This window comes from Neoarius graeffei, chromosome 3 (genome assembly GCF_027579695.1).
Source record: "Neoarius graeffei isolate fNeoGra1 chromosome 3, fNeoGra1.pri, whole genome shotgun sequence".
In the NCBI taxonomy this organism is placed as follows: Eukaryota; Metazoa; Chordata; class Actinopteri; order Siluriformes; family Ariidae; genus Neoarius; species Neoarius graeffei.
The window spans coordinates 59,917,482-59,930,535 of record NC_083571.1 but is presented as its reverse complement, the minus strand read 5'-3'; the positions used below and the strand labels follow the sequence as shown (position 1 = coordinate 59,930,535).

At 40.6% G+C, this 13,054-nt stretch overlaps 1 protein-coding gene across 4 annotated transcripts in view; it reads right to left on the bottom strand.

Annotated features, from left to right (window-relative positions):
• LOC132883430 (receptor-type tyrosine-protein phosphatase delta-like) overlaps positions 1–13,054 on the bottom strand; it is a 282,219-nt gene that overhangs the window by 174,856 nt on the left and 94,309 nt on the right. For all 4 annotated transcript variants that reach the window (XM_060917065.1, XM_060917067.1, XM_060917066.1 and 1 more), the window contains exons 3-4: positions 7,746–7,891; positions 3,287–3,428 (exon numbers count right to left, since the gene is read on the bottom strand). In XM_060917065.1, coding sequence (XP_060773048.1) covers positions 3,287–3,428; positions 7,746–7,891 — 288 coding nt within the window. The remainder of the gene's footprint in view (positions 1–3,286; positions 3,429–7,745; positions 7,892–13,054) is intronic.

Below are 13,054 nucleotides of genomic sequence, written 5' to 3'. Positions count from 1 at the left end.
TCAATCTCCAATAGATACATTTCCACTTGTGCTTTTATACACTACCGTTCAAAAGTTTGGGGTCACTTTGAAATGTCCTTATTTTTGAAAGAAAAGCACTGTTCTTTTCAATGAAGATCACTTTAAACTAATCAGAAATCCACTCTATACATTGCTAATGTGGTAAATGACTATTCTAGCTGCAAATGTCTGGTTTTTGGTGTAATATCTCCATAGGTGTATAGAGGCCCATTTCCAGCAACTCTCACTCCAGTGTTCTAATGGTACAATGTGTTTGCTCATTGCCTCAGAAGGCTAATGGATGATTAGAAAACCCTTGTACAATCATGTTAGCACAGCTGAAAACAGTTGAGCTCTTTAGAGAAGCTATAAAACTGACCTTCCTTTGAGCAGATTGAGTTTCTGGAGCATCACATTTGTGGGGTCGATTAAATGCTCAAAATGGCCAGAAAAATGTCTCGACTATATTTTCTATTCGTTTTACAACTTATGGTGGTAAATAAAAGTGTGACTTTTCATGGAAAAAACACAAACTTGTCTGGGTGACCCCAAACTTTTGAACGGTAGTGTACATGGTCTAAAAGAGGATAGCAGGTGAACGTCTGCTGAATGAACTTTAATGTAGGCTCTGGCTGTGTTCTCTGAGGTCCAGTAGTAGGAGGAATGTGGCCTCTGAGCAATCGGGGGTTAGTCTCTGAAGAACTGTTCCAGACAGAGTTTTCTTATGAAGGACGCAACAAAGAAAGGTCAACGCTGAGAGAAAAAGCAAAATGCAGAACAAGAGGAGAGATCCCAAATGAAAGCTTGAAGAAGACAAAACCAGAAGGAAATAGGAGGTGAGAGATCGAAGCGAGAGGAAAACAAAAGGGTGGAAATAGCAATTTGCCAACAGAAATTACTTGAGAAAAGTGCAGCTCAGAAAAGAAAAGAGGATACGATCTATGCCAGAGAACATCATTTCACGCTACTGCCACCACTGGGCTCCATTACTCAGAGCCAGAGAGAGGGAGAGAGAGAAAAATAGGGGTGGAGAGAAAAAAAAGAGCTCTTGTTTTGTTTTACGTATTATCCATCGAGGAAATGACCTTGTTCATGGTCATTACCAACCCGTTCCACCCCTCCCCTCTGAATGGAATGATCCGGAGAGCCAACAGATTTGGCCAAGTGGGAGCATTTATGAATAAGACATGACCTCCTTCCCACGGAAAAGACAAACCGCTTCAGTTTCACACTGGACACGGACAAGACAGGGATTGTCTTTATGCTTTAGGAGGATTGAGTGCGCTTTATTGACACCTAGAGAGGTTTCCTCACCCGTGACATGCAATACAAACAAATAATAACCGTTTGATATACAGTAAATCGACATTACTGGACGTAAGAACTAAAATTGCATATTAAAGCAGCCTCTATTAAAATGATGCAACATTGCCAACACACTTTTTTTTTTCCCTAATTAATGCTATTTTCTGGTGCGCATGTTGGAAAGATGACGTTTGGGGAATCGGTCCAATTTGGTTATGACTGCTTGTCACGAGTTATAGTTTGGTGAATAGTACAATAAAGAGTGAAAGTGGCAAGAGTTCATGATTCATCCATGTTCCTGCTGTCTCATATCTCAAGGCAAAATTAATATTGGTTTTGTCTAATTATGCATGTGCAGCTAATTCACTGCCTACTGGCTAGATTCTGGGTAATTAGTGCTCTGTTCTCCACTTTCACTCAAATAAAATGTGATTAAATAATCAGTTCAGGGCATTCCACTGGTTGATGGTGCACGTGTGTGTGTGTGTGTGTGTGTGTGTGTGTGTGTGTGTGTGCATGAGTGTGTGTGAGAGAGAGTGTTTCAGGAGCAGATCTACTGTCTTGTTGCGCTTCCATCAGACTTAATCATGGAATATTGTGCACAGCAAAGTCACTGGGTGTCAGTTTTAATTCGTGCACACACTCTTTTATATTGAACGAACTGCACTGGAATATTGTTGAATTTTTACATAGATATTGCTTCATTTCAAATCCAATGTGCCGACGCACTGAGCTGGACCGATACCAATTGTCATTATCCATACACGTATAGACGTGCGGATCTGCAGCGTACAGGAGATGCATGATAACAAATCGCGGTTGTTGAGCCGTATGATAAATGTCTTTGTGTCACTTTAGTGTCTGTAATGCCTTTGCTGCTCTGTTCTGGACGGATGTTCGAGGTGCAATCAGTACTAATTCATTTACTGAGTTTTTCAGTCTTCTGGGGATGTATAAAGGACACCCTTCTTTATTTATCCCCCCTTTTCTCTCTCTCTCTCTCACACACACACACCTCTTCTACTTTATCTTTCTGTCTTCGCTCGTTATCTCCTTGTCTCTCTCTAGTCCGGAATTTAAACTCATATTCTTCCTTTTCCACAAGCACAATACAAGTACTCCAGAGATCGTCACTGTTAGAAGATCACAATGCCAGGATTCACTCTGAAATTGTGACAGCAGAAAACAAAAAAGAAGAAGGTGGCAGAATTTTGGCTTTTTTTTTTTTTTGACAACTCAAGCTGGCTTGTTTTCCCCAAAACCCATTGCACAGACTGGATGAAAATTCTTTGCAAAGAACTGTGCCATAAAATTAGATTACTGATCCAAAGGAAAGCAGTGAGAAGAAAAAAAACAAAAAAAAACCAAAAGTGTTTGCGAATAACAAGAATACTAATCAGAAACCATCCACTATGCCTTTGACTCGGAGGCTTGAAATATCGCAGAAGTTGATAAACTGGCGAATTTGAAATTAAGTGTAGTGTTAATTTCCCAGAAAAAGGGGAGGAAAAAAATGAGTGTGTCATATGAACAATGTTTGACTGGCAGAAATGTCTAATAATAAATAATGAAGAATTTTAAAAGCCAAATCAATCAATCAATAAATACATTTTTAAAAAAATGTAAATGGGAACGACCGCTAATTATTAACTCGTACCATTTTTTTCTGCTCACAGAATCAAAATCACACCAAGACAAATGATTTCTCCACTTGAACTTCGAAGAAAAAAAAAAAAGAAACAGCAATGAGAGTCTAATATCACTATAGTTTTATATGTCATCAGGTCTCATCGCTCAGCGGAGAAAAGGATATATCGTGTTAATTTGACCCAAGAAGCAAAACACTGCATTGTTGTTTATAAAGACGAATAAACGACACTAAAGCAGAGACAGCTGTTTTTCTTACCTGCTCGTGCTGGTGGGATAGAAGGATAAAAGTTAACTGTGTTCTTTTTAATGTTTCAGTTGCACAAGCACCTACCACGTAAGACTGTGAGGCGTGTGGTGGCACTAATCTCTCCAACACTGTTAGAAGCCACGCATTCATAAATGGCTTCATCCCGTGGAGTGCGCAAGGGCTGGATTCTCAGGACGGAGCCGGAGCCATCGTCAAACTCTATCACCTGCAGGTACGAGAGGCGGGATATGTTACGGGAGTTTTCACAGTAGACGAGAGAGGAAAAATACACACAAATGTTGCTGTTACAAATTTCAGCAATATAACAATTATACTCTATAGATTAAATACAAAGACTATGACTACGTTCAGACTGCACCCTGAAACGACCCATATCCGATTTTTTTTGCCCATATGCGACCTGTATCCGGTTTGTTATTGACAATCTGAACGACACAGATCCGATTTTTTTCACATGCGACCCAGGCCGCTTGGATATGTGGTCCTAATTCCGATGCATATCCGTTATTTTCACATGCGACTGCAGTCTGACCGGACAGGTCGCATTCATAGGTAGGTAAAGGTAGGTAAAGGTGTTTCTCGTAAGCCGAAAGTTGTTGACGAAATCATTATCAGAGAAGCGCAGCACGTCAACATCCCACCACTCCTGGCTGCGACTCCGCATCCATACCCTCCTTTCAACGGAGGTTGCTGCCACGGCCCCACACAGCGCCTGGACCAAAGCCCTCGCCCTCCTGCTTCTCAATCGCCTCCACAATACCAGGTTATTGTGTGAGTTCTGCCGCCGCCACAAAAACCACATCGCCAGGTCTCGCCTCATCTCCATGCTTTACTTGCAAACTTGAAGACTGCGCTTTTTTTTTTTTTTTACGTATTACGTAGATGTGCTTATTACGTGTCAATTTGCGCATGCAGGACACTTTTGGGTCGTTTTCCGTTCATATTGGAGATCGCATACAAGTCTCATATAATTGGTAATGTGAACGGCCTAACAAAAAAATCGGATTTCACAACAAATCGGATATGGGTCGTTTCAGGTTGCAGTCTGAACGTAGTGTTAATGAAATCTTGATCTGATTTGGGTTTTTTTATAAATGTTTCTTGGTGTGTGTCATCCTCTAGTGTGACTTATTGTCCAGAAAATCTGGCACGTTTACAGATATGCACTGCAAAAAATAAAAATCTTAGGAAGTTTATTTGTCTATTTTCAAGTCAAAACATCTAGCCACCCTTATTATAAGACATAATTGCCCAACAAGCAAAACCTCATTTAGCTAGAAAGGCTAGTTTTTAGACAGTCCATCTTGAAAATCTTGTATAGACAAAATGTCTTGAAAAAGTCTTATTTGGAGCACCTTTGAAAATAAAACAAGTTTTTTTTTTAAAACAAGTAAGTACATTTTGGACATTTGTCAAATGCGGTTCATCTTGTTTCAAGAAAAAAAAAAGTATGCTTGTTTTGGGAATAAATGAACTTTACTGAAATCTTTGAATCTTAAAGGGGAACAGAGGGCAATATATAGAGTAAATATAACAATAAAACACACATTAACGAACCTTATTCAAGACTTACAAAAGTTTTTTGTTCTAAGGTTGGAAAGTTATAGTGTTTTGAAAGTAGCTCGAGCAAACTATTTCCGCAGTTTGAACAGCCCGCCATGATATTAATTTTATCCAATCAGAACGCACGTTCATTTTCTCTGCGTAACACTCATGACGTATGTATGTGCCCAGTTGTGTTGGCTCATTGAGGTTGGGAATAGCACGTGTGAAATACCTGTTTCTGCCTCTTGTGACGATTTCGCAAGTCCACGGGTGGCGCCTATCTCATTGCAGCAAATAAATTCTGCTGGACTCGTGAGCAACTCCACGTTACATTTTCCGCACGAGCACCACGCCGTGTCACCTGCACGCAGACGCTCTGCCCCACGCTCGCCATGCCCATGGTCAGCATCAGTCTCATCCTCGCCATCATCCGAGCTTTCTTCTCTTATTTCTTCATCACCGGAGTCGAGAGTACCTCTCCTCGGTTCAAACTGGTACCCTTCTAAGCCATAGCCTGCTTGCAGTGTGTCTTGCGGGATCTCTTCGTATGATTCGACAGAGCTGTCGCTTTCACTTGATGCGCCCGACGCCATGATTACACGCTTCTCTCCTAGTGCAGTGGGTAGGGCTGACGTCACGGTCTTTTAAAAATGGCGACTCTTGTGCCGTTTAGCGTACCGACTATTATATTTACAATTACCAAGATATTTCGTTGTTGGCGGCACGGTAGTGTAGTGGTTAGCGCTATCGCCTCACAGCAAGAAGGTCCTGGGTTCGAGCCCCGTGGCCGGCGAGGGCCTTTCTGTGTGGAGTTTGCATGTTCTCCCCGTGTCTGCGTGGGTTTCCTCCGGGTGCTCCGGTTTCCCCCACAGTCCAAAGACATGCAGGTTAGGTTAACTGGTGACTCTAAATTGACCGTAGGTGTGAATGTGAGTGTGAATGGTTGTCTGTGTCTATGTGTCAGCCCTGTGATGACCTGGCGACTTGTCCAGGGTGTACCCCGCCTTTCGCCCGTAGTCAGCTGGGATAGGCTCCAGCTTGCCTGCGACCCTGTAGAAGGATAAAGCGGCTAGAGATAATGAGATGAGATTTCGTTGTTTTCTAGTATATAAATTTGATAGAATACTTAAGAATACGTTACTTTGTCACATCAGCAACTGTATATATTATATTTGGTACCCCTTTAATGCACTGTTGCTTTGGCGTTGTGTAAGCACTGTAAGTCAAAATGCGTAGACTTTTTTTTTTATTATTATTATTATTTTTTTGGTGCCTGAGGTCCTGGGGAAGTGGAATCTTAAGAGATGTTTGAATGTTTGAATGTTGAAATGGGAAAAAAAATAAACTTGTTGCAATGCTACACGTGTCGTCAACTTGATTCAAGATAGTCTCTGGTCTCATATCTAGAGTATTTTACTAATTACAGGTCACAAAAGGAGAATCTTTTAAGCTAGCAATGCTTAGTTGTAGAATTTAACAATCCTAATATTAGTATATTTATCTTAAATTCAGTTTTTACTTCTAAGACTTTGTCATGAATTTAAGTGAAATACCCTTAAAATGAAATAAATAAAAATGACTTGAATGGCTAAATGTAAGAAGTACGATCTTGTTATAAGAACTATTTTGATTATTTTGAGTTCATCAGATCTCGCATAATAAGTTCCCCAATCTTATTTTGGAATTATTTCATCTAAAAACAGGTTAGATTTTTCATCTTACTTTAAGAAATCTTACCAAGTCAAATTTGACTAGTTCCATTGGCAGATTTCTTTCACCTGATTCAAGCAAATATGCTTTGTTTTAATCTTTTATTTCTTATTTTTGAAAGGCCATTTTTTGCAGTGCGAGTTTAGAATTGAATATAACACAAAGTAAAATGCTCTGAAAAAATGTGTCTCTGCCTTTCTATTTGTTTCCTTCATCAGAACGTTTCAGTGCAAGAACGTCGGACATGTGGGATTATTTTGACAGGACGCTGATGATATGAAAGACAAAACGCAGCTCTAATGGACAGACGAGACATGAAATGTGCATCGATATGGTGATGTTTGCAGCACAGCTGGAGATCAAAGACAGAAAGATCCTGGTGTCGCTTTTATAAAGTACATTAAAAAAAAAGAGGGAATGGAAATCCTCTGTCCACTACACAGGCTCGAACACACACTGCGTGGATGATAATGCATCCAAACAGCAGCATGGCAGGGTGAAGCTTCAGCGCTCTATTGTCAGAAAGAGAAAACGCTCAGACAGGAAGTTGCTGGCCTTCGGAAAGGAAATGACTTTCCTGAAGAAGGCGAAGGGTGATGGAATAGAATGAGCATTCAGGATCGCTGTGCTGTTCGTCTGTTAGTCTATTTATCCAGCGTGTTAGCATGCAGAGCATACACCCATGGCAATGCAATGAACTCTGATGAGATTAGATTTCTGTTGGTGTTAGACAGCAGCACCCGACTGGGGCCGTCCCCTTTAAGCTGCAAGCCGTCGCTAGCAGAACAGTGACAGTGAAAATGCCGCAGCAACACACACACACACACACACACATTAATGGGAATCTTATCAGTGTCCTCGTCTGACGGGTTGCTTTATCATGGATAGCAGAAGTGCAGATTAAAAGAAATAAATCAAAATGCTTCAGCCAAATAAGAGAGCCAAGGCACATACTGTGGAGCAAAAGAAATGCATCTGAACTGAAAAGCAATAAGGAAGCAGGAACCAATGAACCATTTGCAGTTCACAGCCAAATGCAAAACCACAAGGGCTAAGCGTCAAGGTCAAGACTTTGAAAATGTACTTTTTTTTTTCCTTTTACATCAGCAATCTCTGCACCTTTTACACCCGTACTATTAGCTGCATGGGAAAATTTTTTACTTTTGTATTTTTTAAGGTGTTAATACGAAAATTAGAGCTAGCATGGTCCAGCCTGACACTTTTTTTCTTCCCCGAGCATTTTACATCCAAATAATACACATGATACCTCAAATCTCTGGTTGCTCACTCTCTTCCCCTTCTTGTTCCAAACAATTTTGGGTCGCGGGTCACCCAAGGCCTGGCAAACGAAGGACGCGACGCCGCCTTGCACTCCGGTTTGGTCGCTGGGGGTTCTTAAAAACTTTGGCGGTGCTGGGAAAGACAAAGGAAGAGAAACAGAGAGGTTATTAATAAGGTATAGATCATGGTTGCCAGGTTGGTGTATGTAAATCAACACCCGTCCTCTAAAAAAAGCAGCTTTTCGGGTAACCATCCAACACTGGAAAACTTAAAGGAATAGTTTGACCTCTTTAAGAGTAATATCATTGCTCTTAAAGGGATGTAAGGATATGTGAGAAAGAATAACTACAAGGTTTAAAAGACATGACTTTAATGCCGGGCGGCACGGTGGTGTAGTGGTTAGCACTGTCGTCTCACAGCAAGAAGGTCCTGGGTTCGAGCCCCGTGGCCGGCGAGGGCCTTTGTGTGTGGAGTTTGCATGTTCTCCCCGTGTCCGCGTGGGTTTCCTCCGGGTGCTCCGGTTTCCCCCACAGTCCAAAGACATGCAGGTTAGGTTAACTGGTGACTCTAAATTGAGCGTAGGTGTGAATGTGAGTGTGAATGGTTGTCTGTGTCTATGTGTCAGCCCTGTGATGACCTGGCGACTTGTCCAGGGTGTACCCCGCCTTTCGCCCGTAGTCAGCTGGGATAGGCTCCAGCTTGCCTGCGACCCTGTAGGACAGGATAAAGCGGCTAGAGATAATGGATGGATGGACTTTAATGCCAGGGGTTGTTCAGTAAAACACCATAAAGTTACATTTGCTTACAAAGACTCACCAGATCAATTCGTGGTGGGTCAAATGAGGAAATAGGTCACCACACATGCCGAAGTTGATTAGCTTCTCTTTGTTAAAAAGCTAACCTCACAGTTTATGCATTAACACTGACACAGTAACTTCGCAGCATAAACACACAACAGCTAACATCGCTATTTGTCTCGATTGCTACTACTTCACATGGAAAAAAATAAGAATAAAACGATTACTTTTTGCGCAACCCCCCCCTTACATATTAGCTATTATTCTTTCCACATTCACTGGATATGAGCAATCGCACACTCTGATTGGCTACTCTACTGCTAGGCTATCAGCTCATATACTGTGAGTAGAGAAAAACAAAATGTTACTGAACCAACCGAGGACGAAATAAAAACTCTACTCGAAAACAAAACCCAAAAAAATTTTTTAAAAAATGCGCAACAAAATATGGAATAAAAGTCTGTGATGGTAAGAACATATCTTTTTTATTTTTCAGGAATTATTATTATTATAGCATTTTTCATAAATTGCGACTGTCATTTCGCCGGTTTGTTTACATTCTAAGCAGAAATGATTTTGTCGGATGTTTTGTACAACGTTTTTATTTATCGAATTTGCAAAAAAATAAAAATAAAAACGCTCTGTTTCTCAAAATCCAATGAATGTGGCTAGAACAAAACAATTATTCCACTCAATCTCGTCGTAAATGGCATGTATGACTTGATTTCGTGGAGTAACTGCTAATTATATTAGAAAATACCTTCCTTTATTAGCATTTAAGCGTGAGCTAAAGTCCTATTTAGCAGCGAAGCACAATCTTTACCCTGTCATATCTCTTAGTATGTTGTGTTAGCACTCTACAGTTAGCGTATCAGGATGCTTCTCAGAATTTACTATATTACATAGAAAAGAAAATAGTCTCTGAACGTAAAGTGAAATCCTTAAACTGAATCTGAAAGACCATCGAATCAAATCAAATTTTAATGGCAGTTCTTAGCACAAGCAGCAGTGTTAGCATGGTGCTGCTCGCTGTAGTGCTTAGCGCAGTGGGACTTATTAGCCTTTGGCCTGCAGGGTGTTGGAATGAGTCATTTCCTGGTCACACATTGCTCATGTCTTTTTCCCTGCAGGGTCTGGAGATGCTCTTGTTCACTCCATGCTTCACTGATGCCAAAGCTCATTTCTAGCAGGAGTATATGGGAATAAGGAAAGAGTGCTCTTCCATGCCCAGTTATTTGGCCTTTGGAGCTGAATAAATAGGATTAAAGAGATAAGAAGGCTGAATTCATTTCAGGACTTTTAAACCTCTTAATCTCAACACAACATTAGCTTATATCCACACCAGTAAACCAATGTTTAGGGCTGGTGGGCTATAAACATATAGAATTGTAAGATTCTCCTCATTCACTCATTGATTGTGACTACTCGGTTCTTTCAGGTTATAAAAACAACAACCACGTGAACAGTGTGATGGTAAGTGCTGATGTTTGTTGGTGTCGAACGGTAGATTATGGAGTCTGGAAGCGAAAGTGATTCTAAATGCTGGTCAAAGTCCTCCTAATAAAATTTTTCCACTTGGCAGCCATTTTACAATGCTCCTGGGAATTTCTTTTCAGTCATACAAGGCCATGCTTCTATCTACTTCAGTGAGTAGTGACCCATACGCTAAAAACAGTTCAACAGTTCAATGACCTTTTGAACAAGGATTTGAAATGGTTGTTGAAATCTGACAGAAATGGCAAACATATTTTTTTCAGGTTGTCCTGGCTACTGTGCAGTATAATATGATAGGCAGCGTTTTCTGGTAACACCTTAACTACCAAGACACCTGGCTCTTTTTACTCCAGAGGCGGGGCTTACGTCATACAGAGTTATACGCTGACTGTTTCATATTTTATGCAGTGGGATGTCTCTAGTCATACCATTTCTGAAAGTTGTTATATGATAGTGAATCTTGCTGTTTGTTGACAAACGTTGGTGAACATTGGTGTTTCATGGGAAATGCCAGCATTTGATGGTGAACATTGGTGTTTCATGTTACATGCTTGTGTCTGATGATGAACACTGGTATTTCATGATAAATGTCAGTATCTGATGGTGAACACTGGTGTGTTTCATGGTCAGTGTCAGTATTTGATGGTGAACATTGGTGTTTCTTGGTCATTGTCAGTATTTGATGGTAAACATTGGTGTTTCATGATAAATGTCAGTATTTGATGGCATGTTGCATGCTTGTGTTTGATGATGAACACTGGTGTTTCATGATAAATGTCGGTATTTGATGGTTAACATTGATGTGTTTCATGGTCAGTGTCAGTATTTGATGGTGAACATTGGTGTTTCTTGGTCAATGTCAGTATTTGATGGTAAACATTGGTGTTTCATGATAAATGTCAGTATTTGATGGTGAACATAGGTGTTTCATGTTACATGCTTGTGTCTGATGATGAACACTGGTGTTTCATGATAAATGTCAGTATCTGATGGTGAACATTGGTGTGTTTCATGGTCAGTGTCAGTATTTGATGGTGAACATTGGTGTTTCTTGGTCAATGTCAGTATTTGATGGTAAACATTGGTGTTTCATGATAAATGTCAGTATTTGATGGTGAACATAGGTGTTTCATGATAAATGTCAGTATTTGATGGTAAACATTGGTGTTTCTATGGTGAATATCAGTATTTGATGGTAAACATAGGTGTTTCATGATAAATGTCAGTATTTGATGGTGAACACTGGTGTTTCATGGTGAATATCAGTATTTGATGGTGAAGGTTGGTGTTTCTTGGTAAATTTCATTATTTGATGGTGAACACTAGGGTTTCATCATAAATGTCAGAATTTGATGGTGAACATTGGTGTTTCTTGGGAAATGTCAGTGTTTCATGGTGAACACTGGTGTGTTTCTTGATCAATGTCAGTATTTGATGGTGAACATGGTGTTCTTAGTTAATGTCAGTATTTGATGGTGAATGTTGGTGTTTCATCATAAATGTCAGTATTTGATGGTGAACGTTGGTGTTTCTTGGAAAATGCTAGTGTTTCATGGTGAGCATTGGTGTTTCATGTTGAATGTCGGCGTTTGATGGTGAACATTGGTGTGTTTCAGGGTCAATGTCAGTACTTGATGGTGAACGTTGGTGTTTCTTGGTAAATGTTAGTATTTGATAGTGAACACTGGTGCTTCTTGGTAAATGGTGAACGTTGGTGTTCCATGATAAATCTCAGTATGTGATGTTGAATTATTAGATGGTCTTAACTGATGTCTGAACTAAATAAAGCTACAAATCCCTTAATTACTGCTTATTGAAAGCTCCAAGAAATAAATCCTACTTTTAATTTTATAAGAACCAAGTAAACAGAAGTTAATACACACATTCCATGCCTGAACATCAACATGGGAAACTGGTGTGTTTGTATCTATTACCATTTGCACTTTCTAAGCTCTTGAAACGAAAACTGGTCCTGACGTTCAGGAAGGGAAGGGAAGTATGGGCACATGAAGGAGTGGTATGCTAAAAATGCAGAAAGGCTGAAAAGAGAAAGGGAGAGAGATGGACAGGGAAGGGGAGCGTGAGTAGATGGGAGAAATGTAAACAGCACTTTAATCTCCCTTTCTCTCAACAAAATTCTGAGCACTGATCCTGTCTTTCAATTGGCTCTCAATTGTGTGTGTGTGTGTGTGTGTGTGTGTGTGTGTGTGTGTGTGTGTGTGTGTGTGTGTGTGTATGTGTGTGTGTGTGTGTGTGTGTGTGTGTGTGAAGATGATAAATGAACCTGGCAGGCCTGGTAAAAGGTGAAGGAGCACACAATCTACCACTAGAGGATGTCAGAAAAAGAGAGAGAGAGAGAGAGAGAGAGAGACTTGGCAGCTGGGCTTCAAGTAGGTAATACACACCTACCCACCCACACATACCCACACCCACACACACGACAGGTGAGCTTCAACACTCTAATATGTTACGAACCGAGGCTGTGCCACACTGATTGCCTCAGACATGAGCGTGTGAGTGTGTGTGTGTTTTGACTCTTCATCCCTGCCGTGTCGCTGTCTGAACGGGATGATGGGTAATTGATATGCTGCGGGTTTGTTTGCTCAGGAGCAACTCGCCAGCAGTCGCGCACGCACCGCTGTCGGCCATGAGAAATCGCACAATGGGAGATGATTGAAGCGTGACTGCGGGAAGATGGTGTTTTCATAGAGCTGTGGCAGCCATTTTCAACCAGTGCCATCAATCAGAAGAACACAAACACTGTGCATGTTAACAATAGCACCCAATTACATAGAGCATGATGGTATGGTGTTTATATCGCGTTTCTTTCTAAAATCTCATGTAATGGTGCTCAAATGATAAATATACTTTTTTTTTTCTTACATGGTGGCTCATGTGAATAGAGAAATGATACATCACGGCTTCTTTGGGAAAAGAGTATATATTGTGTAGTCTGAAAAAAAGATAGTGTAGATCTGAGACAGTCCGTTCAACACAGAGTTTA